At 43.0% G+C, this 18,035-nt stretch overlaps 2 protein-coding genes across 7 annotated transcripts in view; one reads left to right on the plus strand and one right to left on the minus strand.

Moving 5' to 3' along the window:
- BUB1B (BUB1 mitotic checkpoint serine/threonine kinase B) overlaps positions 1 to 4,327 on the plus strand; it is a 62,483-nt gene extending 58,156 nt beyond the window's left edge. For all 6 annotated transcript variants that reach the window (XM_050799402.1, XM_050799403.1, XM_050799404.1 and 3 more), the window contains 3 exons: positions 645 to 816; positions 1,605 to 1,711; positions 3,761 to 4,327. In XM_050799402.1, coding sequence (XP_050655359.1) covers positions 645 to 816; positions 1,605 to 1,711; positions 3,761 to 3,956 — 475 coding nt within the window. In that variant the 3' untranslated portion in view covers positions 3,957 to 4,327. The remainder of the gene's footprint in view (positions 1 to 644; positions 817 to 1,604; positions 1,712 to 3,760) is intronic.
- Positions 1 to 18,035, minus strand: part of SRP14 (signal recognition particle 14) — a 227,747-nt gene that overhangs the window by 170,743 nt on the left and 38,969 nt on the right. The gene's annotated exons all lie outside the window — the stretch shown is intronic.

Consider the following 18,035-nt stretch of genomic DNA (forward strand, 5'->3'; position numbering starts at 1 on the left):
ATAGCGTTATTAGGATAGATAAACCCAAGGAAAACAAAATTAATTGATAATTAATTAGTATTATAAAGGTTTTTTTTAGTAAATAAGAACTGGAATTACGAATAAGAGTAAGATAAAATATGGTGTTTTACAATATAGGTAGGACTTTATGAAACAGACTTGCATTGTTTTCCATTAAACTCTGGAAGGAAGAATCTGAACAATACCTGGAAAGCCTATCTGGAATAGTAAACAAGAAAGGCTATGACACCTATAAAATTTTAATTTCCTCCATCGTAATTCCTGTCAGTGTATAAATCATTGCAATTGTATGTGTTAATGTGTACAGTACAGGGAAGAAGCCTGTGCTCTGCCTCCATACTTACTTTATATAATATGGAAGCTTGATAAATGTTTAATGGTGGCCATGCATGGTGACTGAAATATACTTTGTGTCACCAAACTGGTGACATTCCTTCCGCATTGGGTGGACACTGCCACTACTCTTGAGTCTTACAGGTGCATTTTCAAAATTAACCACTGGAGGGAGTTGTCGGCATAGCTAAGATGTACTCAAGGTACCTTTTTTTTTTTTTTAAAGACCAGCTATGCAGCTTCTTTCATGGCCTATTTTTATTATCTCCTTCTCTTAAATCTGGGCTCAGAATCCACGATCCCTATGATTGTAACGAGAACAATCAAGCTTTGAAGATAGTGGACTTTTCCTACAGTGTTGACCTTAGGGTACAGCTAGATGTTTTTACCCTCAGCGGCTTTCGGACTGTACAGATCCTGGAAGGACAAAAGATCCTGGCTAACTGTTCTTCTCCCTACCAGGTAAGTGTAAAACAAGCCTGAGCAAATATGGAGAGGGTTTCTTAATCTCTTTATTATCTGGATAAGCTATAAAAGCTGGTGTTTACTGATATTGACTCTCCCAGAATAGATGACCTAGTTTTCAAATATCACCAAGTGAAGTAAAATGTAACATTTTTGTGTTACAGCATTGACGAATATACACATACACGTGCAAACACATGACTAACTGTAACCAAGTGCCAGGGCCATTCCTACTGCCTACCACCCATGTAATCTTTTATAAGTCATTTTCTGTGATCTTCTCTGTAAAAAAGGGATAACAGTCTCTGCTGTGTGTTTATCAGAATTGTTGTGAGGAGTAAATGAAGTAATGTATATAAAAAGAACATTAGCACAAACGTAAAGTCTTTTGTATGGTGGCGTTATATGCAGAAATTCACTCTAACTCAGCTCTAGACATAAGACATTTGCTGATTGAATATGTAGCACAAACCTGAACTAATCATGTGGACCCCATTTAGATCACAGTTGGAGTTCATGCAAACTCAGTAGGTCTACAGATTTGAATGTGATAATCCAAATATTTCATCTTTTGTTCTTAAGGAGATCTCCTAGAGTTGGCTCTATTGATCATTTCTTTGGAGAGCTTCTCCCTTTACTGTAAGGGTGAGGAACAGTCTACTAAAATGTATGTCATAAAATAAACTTAGTTAAGCACTGTAATACCTTTCAACTTCCTACCGAAATAAGCTGCCATGGTAGAGGCAGAGAATTATTTTAGCTGATGGTGCTTTTTGTGATTTCAGGTAGACCTGTTTGGTATAGCAGATTTAGCACATTTACTTTTGTTCAAGGAACACCTACAGGTCTTCTGGGATGGGTCCTTCTGGAAACTTAGCCAAAATATTTCTGAGTAAGTATTGATGAATTTCAGGGTCTCTGCCCGTCCCTGTAATTTTCTGTTTCTCTTGGGTGCTATCTCTGCTTTGGCAGCCTTAGTTTTTTTAACCCAAATGCCATGATTCCAGTAGTTTCAGCGAGTTTTCATTAGAGTATCAGCAGAGCATCTAGTGCAGGATAAAAGAACTGCTCATTAAAAATAAGATTCAAAACTATTCAGACTTCAGGACCTCTTTCTGAATGTAGCTGTATCTTCCAGACTACAGCTATAGTATGGAAGCTTCCCAGTTTAGATATGTGAAAATAAACATTTCATGAGAATAATTTCCTAATCAATTGGTGTTAGCCTTAAATTCCTATTTATTTATTTATTTATTTATTGAGGTAGAGTCTCGCTGTGTCACCCAGGCTGGAGTACAGTGGCACAATCTCAGCTCACTGCAACCTCTGCCTCCCAGGTTCAAGCGATTCTCCTGCCTCAGCCTCCTGTGTAGCTGGGATTACAGGCGTGCGCCACCACGCCTGGCTAATTTTTGTATTTTTAGTAGAGATAAGGTTTCACCATGTTGGCCAGGATGGTCTCGAACTCCTGACCTCGTGAGCCGCCCACCTCAGCCTCCCAAAGTGCTAGGATTACAGATGTGAGCCACTGCGCCTGGCCTAAATTGCTTTTTAATAACGATTATTACCAAAAGTTAATAAGCATCTCTTGAAAAGACTTACATTTCTAAACTGTATGCTAATTTTAGGCTATTATGTATTTAATAAGTGGATAGAACCGAACCAGATAATTGAATCTCCTGGTGAAGAAGTAAATGGTCTCTTAATAAGCACTGCTTGGTCTCAGAACCTTAGTACTCCCTCAAGCCTGCTCATAATTATTAAGTTGGCCGAGCATGGTGGCTCACACCTGTCATCCCAGCACTTTGGGAGGCTGAGGCAGATCACCTGAGGTCAGGAGTTTGAGAGCAGCCTGGGCAACATGGTGAAACCCCGTCTCTACTCAAAATACAAGAAAATTAGCCGGGTGTGGTGGCCCATCCCTGTAATCTTAGCTACTTGGGAAGCTCAGGCACGAGAATCACTTGAACCTGAGAACCCGGGAGGCAGAGGTTGCAGTGAGCTGAGATCGTGCCACTGCACTCCAGCCTGGGCAACAAAGTGAGATCTCCATCTAAAAAAAAAACAACAACAACAACAAAAACAAACAACTTAAGTATCTATGTTCCATTTTAGCTTAGCTTAGCAAATAAGTTCCCAGCATAAGTTTGCCAGTCTGTCACCTATTGTTATATTCTTTGGTTAAAAAAAAAAATCCGTGTTGAAGATTTAATGCCCCTTCTCTATTTTCCTCTTTGAATAATTGAATTATAGTTTTCTCTTTATTTAATTGAGAACTTGGCCAGTGTTATCTCTTACATGTACTTTTTAAAATAGGCTTGAAATACAATGTAAGACATATAGGATAGATATAGGTATGTCCACTTGGCTATGGGCCAGACAGGTCTGGCTAACACAAGCAGAAACAAGTGGGGTCAGGTGGGGTTTCCTAACAGCCCTGCCTTATCTAATAAGGGAAGTTTCTCTGATCAAAAGAAAATAATAATAAGCAAAGGTACAAACATATTAAGCAGTAGTTACTTTAGTCAAGCTTACAATTCTCAGAGAATTGTAAAGATGATCCACTACTTGGGTGGGAGAAAGGAGCTATAGCCTTTTTGATGACCTAGACTCTAGGAAAGTTGGAAGAAATAAAATTCCTTTTTCTTCTATTTGTAGAAGAAAAGTGCTATGCCTTAGTACACAGAGGAAATTTATAGATTTAGATGAGAGAACTTCTTTCCCTTTATGTGCATTGTATCTTGGCTTTTCCCACTATGGTAGCCCTTTTTTGTAGTTCTTCCCTGGGCTTTCAAAGGACTATTTGAATGATCTCTAACCCTAGAGTTCTAGGTATTACCTTACACCATTTTGGTGCATAAATGTACCACTGAGTTAAACTAAAAGAAATTATAATTTTCATATGCCTAATCTTGATGGAAATGGTTTTATATATTTTTAGGCTAAAAGATGGTGAATTGTGGAATAAATTCTTTGTGCGGATTCTGAATGCCAATGATGAGGCCACAGTGTCTGTTCTGAGGGAGCTTGCAGCAGAAATGAATGGGGTTTTTGACACTACATTCCAAAGTCACCTGAACAAAGCCTTATGGAAGGTAGGGAAGTTAACTAGTCCTGGGGCTTTGCTCTTTCAGTGAGCTAGGCAGTGAAGTCTCACAGATTCCTGCCTCAGAGCAATGGTTGTATTGTGGAACACTGGAACTGTATATGCTGTAATTTAATTTAGGACACATTTAGATGCACTACCATTGCTTTTCTGCTTTTTGGTAGACGTATATTTCGAATATACGAAAAACTGACATTTTTTACACAGTGATATGCTTACTCATGGCCTTGTCTAACTTTTAAGAAGAACTATTTTATTCTAAACAGGCTCATTACAAATGGTTACCTTGTTATTTAACCCATTTGTCTCTACTTTTCCCTGTACTTTTCCCATTTGTAATTTGTAAAATGTTCTCTTACGATCACCATGTATTTTGTAAATAATAAAATAGTATCTGTTAAATTTGTGCTTCTAACATGTCATGTAGTTTTTGCAAACTAAAATAACAAATGGCTTAATTTTGCAGAGAGGGGCTATTTTGCCATGGAAATTTATATATCCTAGACTTAGAATTGTTGCAATAGGGTTGTGATGAGACAGAATAGCCAACTACTTCTTTAGGTGGGTCTGACCTTCAAATAAGTGGTCTAGACTGAAAAGTAGGTAAGATGATATGCATAAGACCAAATTTCCTTCAATTTCAAGTGGCATGATTGTATATGTGGCTTATGTTTTAATGTTTTCACTTTTTTGGAGACAGGGTGTCCTCTGTTGCCCAGGCTATCACCTGGCCTTTCCAGACTCTGGCAATTTTCCCACCTCAGCCTTCCAAGTAGTTGGGAGCACAGGCTCACACCACCACATCTGGCTAATTTTTTGTACTTTTGTAGAGATGGGGTTTCGCCACATTGCCCAGGCTGGTCTCGAACTCCTGGGCTCAAGTGATCTGCCCACCTCGGCCTCCCAAAGTGCTGAGATTAGAGGCGTGAGCCACCATGCCCGCCCCTAATGCTTTCACTTTTATCCACCAAGCCCCTTGGTCTATTTATATGATCTAGTGGCGCTGCTACTGGGTCTCTTGATTAGGAATCTGACTGTTAGAAAACAAAAGCAAATGTGTTAAAGAGGGTTTAGCAACCTTTCAGAAATTGAAAAATCACCATTCTATTACATGCAGAATGACTTGGAGGGGGCAAGGGTCAGTGAAAGAATAAAAGGAAATTTTGTTTGAAAGATTTGAGGAAGCAGGAGGTCAGAATAAAATGATAACTTTGAAGTATGAAATAGTTTGGAAGAGAATAGGCCTAGATAAAGTACTGGACTCCCAAAAGGAGGTATGAATTACACCTGGCCTCAGGGATAGGGAAGAAAATTGGTAGAAAAAGGCAATGAAAATTATCCAGCTATCAGCTGGGCACCGTGACTCATGCCTGTAATCCGAGCACTTTGGGAGGCCAAGGAGGGAGATTCACATGAGGCCAGGAGTTTGAGAGCTGCCTGGGTGACAAAGTGAGCCCCATCTCTACAAAAAATAAAAATAAATATAAATTAGTTGGGTGCGGTCTCACATGCCTATAGTCCTAGCTACTTGGGAAGCTGAGGCGAAAGGATTGCTTGAGCCTGGGAGTTCAAGGTTTAGTGAGCATGATTGCGCCATTGCACTCTTGCTGTGGGCGACAGAACAAGACCCTGCCTCTAACAAAAAAAGGAAAGAAAATTATCTAATAATTTCATATCTAAATATCAAAATTACCTAATGTTCCTCCATGCTAGTGCCTTATTTTTTTTTTACTTTAATTGTCACTGTTACTGCTCTAAGATTGCTGGAAAGCAAAAAATCCTACGTATGTCTAAACTAAAAATATTTAAGCATATATAGTTGAAGCACTGCAACATGACTTGGATCTGAAAGATAATCAACTTAGAAATATTTGCTCTTAACCAAAATACAGCTCTCCAAACATTCTCACATTTGCTTCCCGTACTGATGATGTAAAATGATATATCTGTATCTTTTACATAATCAAGCCCCTCTCCTCTCTGCTCTCCTCATTTCTCAGTTCACTCTGTTGACACATGAAGTTATTACTCTGAGACTGGACAGTAAATTTAGATTTATTCTTAATATAGGCTTAGCTACTATGTAGTGAATTCTTTAGCAACCTTGACAGCAGGGTGCTGTGTTAAGTAAAGCTTTGTTTCTGAAAGTAGGCTGTGAGGAAAGGGAGGAGAATCTGAGGAAGCTACTTTGTTAGACAACTTGCTGTTTTGCCACCCCTCCTTGCATTCCAATCTCCTCCAACCCCAGCCCTTCTTTGTAGAGAGAAGAAAAGGCACCTGACCAATTAGGACTTACAATGTCTTAGGTTTTCTGTTTGCCTAAGCATAAAACCACAAAGTGAGATCCTTTCCATTTACCTTATATTTTATGCTTATTTGTCTTGGGAGAAGGAAGCATTTCCTTTTTGGCAGAAGTTTCAAATGGTTCTTATTTCTTGTCTCACTAAGGCAGTAATAGTGTAGTGATGGACCTGGTTAGGTAGTGAGGGACAGCTGAAAAGGCAGGAGTTTTACTTTTGTTTGAAAAGAGACCACATAACATATAGCATCTCACCATTCACAAAGTGTTTGTACACCCACTGATAGTGCTCTAACTGATGCCAAACCTGAACCTGGAAATAAAAAGATTTTCCTGGAGCAGTAGGATTTCAGACTGTTGGTTGAGCTTATCTCAAGGTGGATAAGAAAGCCTTTGAGAAGGTTAGCACAAGGTTCTTTGAAATAACTCATTGGTGTCTTTAAGCTGAAGCCTTTAAGCAAAGACAGCAAAGAAGTGCTTTTCTGTTGCATCTGAAAATAAGGAATTCTTCCAACTGCACCAGTTCTTCTAATGTGCCAAAATTAGCTTCTAATTTGGCTCCTAAAATTAAGGTTTCCCTAGTGAGGAAAATGCATTTAAAAAAATTTTTTTTGTGGCCGGGTGTGGTGGCTCAAGCCTGTAATCCCAGCACTTTGGGAGGCCAAGGCGGGCGCATCACGAGGTCAGGAGATCGAGACCATCCTGGCTAACACGGTGAAACCCCATCTCTACTACAAATGCAAAAAATTACCCGGGCGTGGTGGCGGGCGCCTGTAGTGCCAGCTACTTGGGAGGCTGTGGCAGGAGAATGGCGTGAACCCAGGAGGCGGAGCTTGCAGTGAGCCGAGATCGCGCCACTGCACTCCAGCCTGGGCGACTGAGCGAGACTCCATCTCAAAAAAAAAAAAAAAAAAAAAAAAATTTGTTTTGTAATACGGCAAACTTCTACCTTAATGGGGTCCTTGGTTCTACCAGAGACATAAGAAGCTATGAATATTTAATAGGACAAAGATGGCATTTTAAGTCAGTATATGAAAAGATTATTTAATAACTGGTATTAAAACTGTGAATTAGGCTGGGTGCAGTGGCTCACACCTGTAATCCCAACACTTTGGGAGGCTGAGGCGGGTGGATCACCTGAGGTCAGGAGTTCATGACCAGCCTGGCCAACATGGTGAAACCCCATCACCACTAAAAATACAAAATTAGCCATGTATGGTGTCGCATGCCTATAATCCCAGCTAGTTGAGAGGCTGAGGCAGGAGAATTGCTTGAACCCAGGAGGTGGAGGTTGCAGTTAGCCAATATCATGCCATTGTACTGCAGTCTGGGCAACAAGAGTGAAACTCTGTCTCAAAAAAAAGAAAGAAAGGAAACCCACAATGGATTAAAGCTTGAACTCTATCCCCAGTGCCACTACTAGTTCATATAGCACCTTTGTGCAAATTAGAAAAGGCCCCTTCCTCTAGTGGATTCAGTACCTCCCAATGCACCATAGCTTGACTGAACTTCAGTCCCCACTTACGCCCTCAGCCTGGTACCTTTGTGCAGCAAATACACTGTGCAGTCTTATGCATTGATCTTGCCTGTTTCACTGCTTATCCCCAAAATAATTTTGGAGAAATCAGAAATTTTAATCAGAATTCAGTGTAATAGATGGTTTTGCAATCTTTTGCCTGTGTGACATAAAAGCAAGATATAAACAAGAAGATTACTATTACTATAGTAGATTAAAAAAAAATTAAATATAGCATGGCCACCTATCCTCCCCTCCAAAAAAATTAAAACACCATAAATTCAAACTAGGAACATTTACTGGCAACAAATATTTACATCTTTTTTTTGCCTTGACCCAGGGATCTTGCTCTGTTGCCCAGGCTGCAATGCAGTGGTGAAATCAATCTCCTGGTTTCGGGCCTCCCAAGTAGCTGGGAGTGTCGGTGCACACCACCACACCTTGCTAATTTTTTTAATCTTTAGTAGAGACAAAGTCTCACTGTGTTGTCCAGGCTTGCATCGACTTTCATCTGGTCTCATGACTCATCTCTATTGTTCGTACCCACCTCCAGCCAAATCAGAACCCTCCAAAGACTTTACCATGGCCTGTAAGACCCTACCCTATCTGACCCCACTCTTCCTGTGACCTCCTCCCTGACTCCCCTCTTCCTCACCCACACTGCTGTAGTCAGCTTCCTTGCTGCTTCTCAAATGTGCCAACTAATTTCCCTCTCCCTCTCTTTAAAGACTTTTGGCTTTAAAGGCCAGATGTTTTTTGGCAGAAAAAACATTTCTGCCTGAAAGTTTTTTCCTTGATCTTCAGGTAAATTACTCCCTTTCTTCCTTTCAGGTAGGTGTCTTCTCAAATCTCCACTCTATCAGAGAGGCTGTCCCTGACCATTTTGTACACTGTACAGAATAGCATCCCATCCCACACACACTGCTGTCACTTTCTATCCCTTTTTACCCTCCTTTATTTTTTTTCTATAGCACCTGTCACCACCTCGTGCGTGTGTCTGTGTTGTGTGTGTGCGTGTATACATACACTTTTTTTCTTTATCTTTCTACTAGAATTTGAACTCCTTAAGGGCAGGGATTTTCGTTGTTTCCTGTTTGACTGCACTGTCTAGAACAGTACCTGAACGAATAAAAATGTTTTACCTAAAGTCCAAAAAACTCTTAAAAATAAAAAATTGAAAACCAAAAGAAACAGGCAAAGGACATGAACAATCCACTAAAACATTTTAATGGCTCATATACATGAGATGTTCATTCTTAACTAAATAAAATGCAAAATAAATGAGAAATTGTCATTCACTCTAAATGGCTGAAAATTGTATTTGTAAGGATGATAAGAAACAGGCACTCATATATTATTAATTGGGACGCAAATTGGTACATTATTAGAAGTTGATTTGGCAAAATTCACTTAAATATTCCCTTTAGCTGAGAAATTTTTCTACGAATTTATCTCACAAAAGCATTGACACAGGAGCTCAGAGAAAGCACTGTTTCTAACACTTGTCCTCTCCGCTTCCAACACTCGACAGTCCCCAGAGGGATAATCCACGTGACAGACCCCAGGAAGGTAGTCCTGGCACTAGTGCAGAGGCACTGGCAGACCATCTCTGCAGGCTTCAGGGTGCCTCGCCATTGGCAGGGAACGCCCTTCCAATTTGCCATGAGCCCTTGTAGATGGCAGAACCTGAGCTAGGCAGACATTTTCAGCCGATGTAGGGAAAAAAGCTGTGGGGAAAAGGTGATTGCCTTTCGTGGGGAGAGTGTATGGGAGTGGAGAGAGGAAAGAATGAAGGCTCTTACTTTTCAATTTGTACATTTATAAGCATTTTGAATTTTCTGACCACGTACATGAATTGCTTTTTTAAAAAACATGCTGGGTTAATCTAGGCTAAGAAATTATAGGCCGTGTTTTTGTCATCTTTTCCCTCCTCTATGTTATAAAAAATAAGCCTTGTTAAATGTTCGTTTTTTAAAAAACTGGGACATTGGAAAGCTTTATTATCTAAACATGAAAGCAAGGTTGATATGGAATTCAAATGAGAATAAAAATAATTTTAAATCATTGAAGATAATATATCTGAGCTTTTATTTTTAGTATACGAAAAGTCATGTTTAAATGTTTTATAATGTTCTATTAGAGATGTGCTTTGTAAAATTACCATCTTCCTACTATTACAACTTCCTGTGTCTGTGAACAAAGTATAAAATTATATAAAATCCAACTATTTTCAACACAAAATACATTTTTTATGGCTTTCATATAAAAACTTGAGTTTTCACAAAGTGACGTATGTTTAAGAAAAGAACAAACAGTGATGAACTTAGGCTAAACTTCTGTAGACATGTGCTTTTTCCCTCAAAGCATATTACTTCTGATAATCTTGCTCCTTAGAGGCTCGTGTGGCCAACCTTCGGCTTATGAGCAGTGTTGTCCTGTAAATTCATGTTAGCCTTTCCACGGGAAACTGTGGCTGTCCCGCCAAACTGCTAGTTTTTAAGCCCCTTGTGAGCAGGGGACTATGTGTCTATTAATTTTATATACTCCCAGAAATGAGCACATGGTTCTTAAAAATAAGTCGTGAATTAAAATATTGGAAAGGAGGAGCCACAAGTTCAGAAAGTAGTTACATTGGAGCCTTGGTGAGAGGGAAAAATATCTGAATAAGGCTCTAGGTGTAGCTGAAAGTGTAATCTCACTTTCATGTTTAGTATGCCAGTTTATATATGTTTCTTTAACATGTAATAATTGACTGCTGACCTTACATTGCAATATACTTCACCGTCCTGTTTACACCTTTTTAAATTAAATGTTATTTTCACAAGTATATTCCACCAAAATGTGTACTGTATTTCCTATTAAATTGCATCAGTCTTGAAATTAAAGTGAGGATGGCATTTCATGAAAACAAATACCAATTAAAATCTGTGGACAAAAAGATAGATATGCATCTTATTTGTTTTCTTTTTTAAAACTTTTTTTTTTTTTTTTTTTGGCATTTTAAAGCCTAGCTGGAGGGCCGGGCGCGGTGGCTCAAGCCTGTAATCCCAGCACTTTGGGAGGCCGAGACGGGTGGATCACGAGGTCAGGAGATCGAGACCATCCTGGATAACACGGTGAAACCCCGTCTCTACTAAGAAATACAAAAAACTAGCCGGGCGAGGTGGCGGGCGCCTGTAGTCCCAGCTACTCGGGAGGCTGAGGCCGGAGAATGGCGTGAACCCGGGAGGCGGAGCTTGCAGTGAGCTGAGATCCGGCCACTGCACTCCAGCCTGGGCTACAGAGCGAGACTCCGTCTCAAAAAAAAAAAAAGCCTAGCTGGCTTCCCACACCCCCGCACGCTCCCACCAAGAAATGGGGTTTCACCATGTTGCCCAGGCTGGTCTTGAACTCCTGAGCTCAAGCAGTTCACCCCCCTTGGCCTCCCAAAATGCTGGGACTACAGGCATGAGCCACCATCCTGGCCCTTATTTGTTTCCTTTTGCATTCTAAACAAAATTGAAAAATCTGATAACCCTAGAACAAAATGATCACACAGTTTAAAAAGATGACATGCATGAATCTTCAATGATGTTTTCTCATTCAAGGAAATGATAGCTAAGGGTGAATGAGTGTGCAGTGAGTCCAGAGTCCCAGCGAGTCAAGGGGGTCAGGCTGGCAGAAATATGAGTGAGACAGAGTAGACAAAAGCTAACTAGCATGGCCAGGAGGGACCTTTTCAGATCAAGTGTACCCCATCACTGAACAGGCATAAAGGCCATTGCTCAGGACTCACTCAGACAGGCATGTTCAATATCCTAGCATATGGACCAGTGGTCAAGGTTCCATGGTATAGGCCTTTGGGGGCAGCTGCACAGCTCCTCCCTGTACCATTCCTCTGTGACATTTTATTATGAATTGCCTTGGACTTGTCTATATGTATGGACTTACCTCTCCAACTCATATGAGTTTGTTGGAGGCAAGTTCTCTTTTATTTTTTCGAGATGGAGTTTCACTCTTGTTGCCCAGGCTGGAGTGCAGTGGCACAATCTCAGCTCACTGCAGCCTCTGCCTTCCGGGTTCAAGCGATTCTCCTGCCTCAGCCTCCTGAGTAGCTGGGGTTATAGGAGCCCACTACCACCCCCATCTAATTTTGTATTTTTAGTAGAGATGGGGTTTCTCCATGTTGGTCAGGCTGGTCTTGAACTCCCGACCTCAGGCGATCTGCCCCCGTCAGCCTCCCAAAGTGCTGGGATGACAGGCATGAGCCACTGCGCCCGGCGGGCAAGTTCTCTTTTTATGCCCTGGTTAGGATTTCAATATAGTGCTCACATTATAAGGGGTCGACTTTACAGGCCCAAGGTCTGCTTAGAACTTTCTCAGCATTGAGATGGCGCTCTGCCTATGGTACCAAACCAAACACTAGCATGGTGGCTAGAAATTCTGCCTTTAGCCAAAATATCTGGACTTGAATCCTAGCTGTTTAGCACTGGACAAGTTACTTCACCTCTCTGAACCAGTGTCATCTATAAAATGAGGATAACTGAAGTGCCTACTTTACGGAGTATTGAGAACTGAAGCTTTTAAGTACACATACTTGTAGATGTTTGTATTGATTTAGTTCTAATGGTCTAAGGTTCTCTGGAAACCTCTCAAGTAATTTGAGATCTCCGCTGGTTGGAGCCTTACTATCTTTTGACTTAATGTACACAGTATAGCTAAACCTGTAATATAATAAAGGTAAGTGAAAGAAATGCAGTATTCTGTAATTTAAAGATAAGGGAAAATTAGTTGTTTCTATCAGGATAAGTTTCAGGGAACCAAATATTTGTACTTAAAGAGATAGTCCTTAAGATCAGCTACATACCAAGGTATCAGGAAAGTCCATCCAGTCCCCATTCTCATTCCACAAGGCCGTTTCAGCCCAAAGGACCTCTGGCTTACAGCTGGGCCGTTTCTGTGCCATGTTCAGAGCGCAGAGATCTTTAAAAGGCTGTCTTGGGTCCTGTTTGCTCCGAGGTACCAGGCAGGGTCTTGCTGCCTGCCACTTACAGGTGCATCTCAGTCTTCCTCTCCCCAACCAGGAGAAATGGCTTTCTAGCATGGGGGCATGACCTACTGATCCCATTTAAGGCATCTAGTCCCTTCCTGAGACTCTCTTGTTGCTAGCGCATCTAGCCACACAACAGTGTTGCGGTCAACAGTGAACCTCATATCTGACTGTGGTCCCATAAGATATACCATAATTTTACTGTACCTTTTCTATGTTTAAATATGTTTACTTTTTATTTTTATTATTTTTTGAGGCAGGGTCTCACTCTGTTGCAGGCTGGAGTGTGGTGACATGATCAGAGCTCACTTCAGCTCCATTTTCTAGGCTTCAGCGATTCTCCCACCTAAGCCTCCCAAGTAGCTGGGACTACAGGTGTGTGCTACCATACCTGGCTAATTTTCTTTTTTTTAAATTAGAGACAGTATCTCACAGTGTTGCCCAGGCTGGTGTCAAACTCCTGAACTCAAGGGATCCTCCCACCTCGGCCTCCCAAAGTGCTGGTATTACAGGTGTGGGCAACTGCCTGCAGCCTAAATATGTTTAGATACACAAATGCGCACCTTTGTGTCACAGCTGCCTACAGTATTCAGTACAGTAACATGCTTTGCAGGTTTGTAGCCTAGGGGCAATAGCCTGCACCATATAGCCTAGGTGTACAATAGGTTTATACCATCTAAGTTTGTGTAACTACACTCTGATGTTTTCACGATGAAACTACCTAACAATGCATTTCTCAGAATGTGTCTCTTATCATTAAGCTAGTATCTGTCATTAAGTAATGCCTGACTGTATTTCTATTTTATGCTGTGCTACATCCCTCACCTGAGCCAATGAATAAAAGGTGATCACTTGCTTAATAGGAAAAAGGAAAGGGGAAATAATAGGAAGCCCTGTGAACTCAATTCAGGAACTGGAAAACCTGGGCTCAACAGCTGCTTGATCTGATTAGGTCACTGCCTTTGCTTGCCCATCTAAACTAGTACTGACGGCTCCTACCTCAAAGGGTTCTTATGAGAATGAACACAAGACAGTAGGTGAGCATGGAAGTTCCCTGACTTAGAGCAAGCAGTGATTCGTGTCTGTTTCCCCAGCATCCAGCCCAGGGCAAGGCACATGGGAGGCAGTAGGAGCTGGTGCAAACCACTGGTGAATCTAAGCCACTGTTGAGAGAGATGCCTGACATTCTCATTTACTCCGGCCTGCAGCTGCAACCTGTTGACTCCCGTTTTACTCTTTGTTGAACACAGAAATGTGTTCATTTTTGCCCTCCAGGGCAGCAAATAATATCTTGGAATGTGGCAAAAAAGATAAGCCCCTAGGGTCAGGTGCAGTGGCTCACACCTGTAATCCCAGCACTTTGGGAGGCTGAGGCAGGCAGATCACCTGAGGTCAGGAGTTCAAGACCAGCCTGACCAACATGGAGAAACCCCGTCTCTACTAAAAATACAAAATTAGCCGGGCATGGTGACACATGCCTATAGTCCCAGTTACTCAGGAGGCTGAAGCAAGAGAATCACTTGAACCCAGGAGGTGGAGGTTGCAGTGACCTGAGATCATGCCATTGTACTCTAGCCTGAGCAACAAGAGCAAAACTCTACCTCCAAAAAAAAAAAAAGCCCCTATATATTAAGTTTTACTGTGGCCTCCACAGTGATGATGGGTACCACGAAGAATATAACAAAATGTAAGGCATGCTCACTCCCTTCAGATAGCTTATAATTTGGAGAAACAGGCCACAGCACTTAAAAGCCAAGATAATATATGAGAGAAATAAGTCAGTTAAAAACGGACATCTCAAGGGAAGCCATGAGCAGGAGCCGATGGAGTGGAGCAGTGTATGTGTTAGACTGAAGTAAGGGCTAGTGTGGCATGACAGGGGCTGGAGCTGGCTTATATTAGGTAGTTTTCAGCTGAAAAAAAAAAAAAAAAAACCAGAAGAACAACCAAAATATCTTAAGGGGTAAGAATATCTGTTATTTCACATAGCAGCAAACCTGGAGCTCAGAAGTTCATGTAGGGCCCAAGTTGTTTCCACCTTCCTATTCCTCCATCCTCAGCATGTTGGCTTTTGTCCTCGAGCTGGTTCCCTTGTGGGTCTCAGTTGGCTACCACAGTTCCAAGTTCCACAACAACTTGGAGCAGCGTAAGAAAACTTTCTCCCAAAACCCTCCCAGCTGGCTTCCTCACATGTCTCTTGGCCAGATTGTCACATATCTGGGCCTACACCAATCCCTGGCAAAGGGAAGGGCGTTACCAAGATTAGTTTAAACTTAAGATTCACCCCTAAGGGCTGGGGCTGGGGAGGGGCGTTTCGCTGAGTACACAGTTAGGAGAGGAGTGTACATTCTAATAAACAGGGTTTCTTCCAGCAAGGGAGGTGAGATGGATTTAGAAAGGCAACCAAGCCGGGCATGGCGGCTCACACCTGTAATCCCAGCTACTCAGGAGGCTGAGGCGGGAGGATCAGTTGATCCAAGGAGTTTGAGGTTACTGTGAGCTATGATGGCACCAATACACTCCAGCCTGTGTGACAGAGCAAGACTCCATTCTTTTTTTTTTTTTTTTTTTAAAAAAAAGGTAACCAACAGTGTCTGCTATATAGGTAGTATGTTGTTGGGAAGAAAAAAGGAAGGATTTGGTAACACAATAGCATCCTAGACTCTGAAATAGATCACCTGGGTTCAAACCCATGTCCTGTCATTTAATGACCTGAGTAAGTTAACATCACAATGCCTTAGTTGCCTCATCTCTGAAATGGGATTATGATGGTTCCCAGCCAAACTATAAATTTCATGGGGACAGGGTCTCAACTTGCTCACTGAGTTCTCCCCAGCACCTAGCAGAAAGCATTGTACCTAGCAGGTACTTAGTAGATATTTGTTGAATGGGTTAGTTAATTGTATTGTGAGGATTAAGTGAGTTAGTGTATGGCAAGGGTTCAACACAGCACATAATCTAAAGTATATGCTCAAAAAAATAGTGTTTCACTGCAGGCTTTGTAGAGACCTTTGGAACCCTCTGTCAGCGGTCCCCAACCTTTTTGGCACCAGGGACCAGTCTCATGGAAGACAGTTTTTCCACAGATGAGGGGTGGTGGGGGATGGTTTTGGGTGAAACTAAATTCTCAACCTAGATCCCTTGCGTGCACAGTTCACAATAGGGTTCGCATGCCTATGAGAATCTAATGCCACTTGCAGGAGGCAGAGCTCAGGCAGTAATGCTTGCTTGCCTGCTGCTCACCTCCTACTGTACAGCCCAGTTCCTATCAGGCCACAGACCGGTACCAGTCCGCATCCCAGGGGTTGGGGACCCCTGCTCTGTGTGTGTCTTTTGGCTCCTTTGCACCACCTATGCTGCCAGGCTTAGCAGCAGCCCTAGAAACAGGTGTGTCAAGAAGGCTCTGCTCCTGGTGGGCTGGGGCTGAGATGGCAGAGGCCCATCCCATCATATGCCAGAAAGAGGACACACCTGTGAGTCCAGGACTTGGGACTCTACAGTTTGCAGCTCTGCTCAGACTGGCTTCTGGGCAGCTCCTCACTTTGCCATTAACTCCTCAGAGTCAAGACCCAGACGCCGCTTGGACCAGCCCCACTCCTAAGGTCATCTGGTCAGAGTCTGCAGGGGTGACCCTTTCACTGACAAAAGGCTTTTGGTCCTATCCCTAGTGAAGTCCCAGCCAGTCTTTGGTAGTCTCCCCGTTTTCCTGCTCTGACAGAGATGGGCCAGCCCCTCCCATAGGCGCTGCTCTGGGGAAAGGCTCATCCACAGGCTAGGCCTCTGCCGGGCCTGCTGCCAGCCCCTGAGCCTTTGGAGATTGAAAGCTGACTCCCCACTGAGGTGTGGGCCTCTGTCCAGCCAGCACAGAGGGAGGCACAACCCTTGCAGCAGTACCCACAGCCCCGGTCACAGCAGGCTGTGGCCAGACCCTGATTGAGTGGCTCCCTCTCAGCCATCTGTTCAGTCACCCAGAAACAAGTCAAGTCAAAGCTCCCAGTGAGTTCCTGCCTCAGCCATGTGGTGTCACAAGGAAAGCCAGGGCGTTGCGACTTCCTGATTTGGGAGAAGATGTGTACACACATTGAGCCTCAGACTCCTTATCTGTAGAACCTGGCGTAATGATACCTACTTCATGGTGTTTTACGGAATCCATGGAATCACAGATGGAAAGGCCTAGATGTACCACGCCTGACATGTCGGAGACTTCACATAAAAGGGTTTTCAGCTGCTGCCACCCCATCTTGTGAAATCAAGGATTTTCACAATTTCATACACCTAGTCCTGGAAAAAAGCATTGCATTCCCTGTTCACTTACTTGAAAATCCCTCTTCATTTTTTCCGAGAGAGAGGGTCTCACTCTGTTGCCCAGGCTGGAGTGCAGTGGCCAAATCTCAGCTCACTGCAACCTCAACCTCCCAAGTAGATGGGACTACAGATGTGCACCACCATGCCTGGCTAATTTTGTTTATTTTTTGTGAGACAAGGTCTCGCTGTTGCCCAGGCTGGTCTCGAATTCCTGGACTCAAGAGATCCTCCGGCCTCGGCCTCCCAAAGTGCCAGGATTAAGGCGCGAGCCACCACGCCCAGCCTGAAAACCCTTTCTCCTGAGGGAAAACTGTTCGAGAAGTCAACAGCAGAGTCCTTTGCCAGGGCCTCTTCCAATACTGACGAGATCCTGGTCTGTGCTCCCCTCCCTCATATCTTGTATAGCTTTGTGACTAGAGATTGGGTAAAAAGGGAAGACCTTGCCAAATGGTGCCCTCCTGCTACCCTCTCTGGCTGTCTGCTGACATTGGCTACTTGAATCTCTTGTCAGTTACTGTGCCCACCCTTGGCCCCTGCCAGCATCCTCCACACACCTTGCCCACAAGAGGACAGCAGGAGCAGGGCCACAGGGGAGGGCTTGCAAGGGACCTATCTGACAAGGCCCTGAAACTTCCCTCCCACTGAGGACCCCAGGACTTCACTTAGTCATCCCCTACTTTGCTGCCAATACTTTGGGGCAGATGTCCAGGAAGCATCTCTTCCTCTGTACCCTCCCGGCCAAGGAAGGCACTTGAGAAAAATCTCTTGAAGGTAGAGCCCCTGCTTCTGGCCTAGCTTTCCTGGAGGCGCAGGGCTGACGAGTGCCGCCAAGGTAAGGCCAGCTCTGGAGTGTGGGATATACAGGCCTCCAGTGGCAACACCTCATTAATCAAGCCCTTCCTTTCCGGAACCTGCCCTGACTTGGGATGGTGGGAAGGAAGGCGGGCAGAATCTGTTCCTC

Source organism: Macaca thibetana, chromosome 7 (assembly GCF_024542745.1).
Source record: "Macaca thibetana thibetana isolate TM-01 chromosome 7, ASM2454274v1, whole genome shotgun sequence".
Lineage (NCBI taxonomy): Eukaryota > Metazoa > Chordata > Mammalia > Primates > Cercopithecidae > Macaca > Macaca thibetana.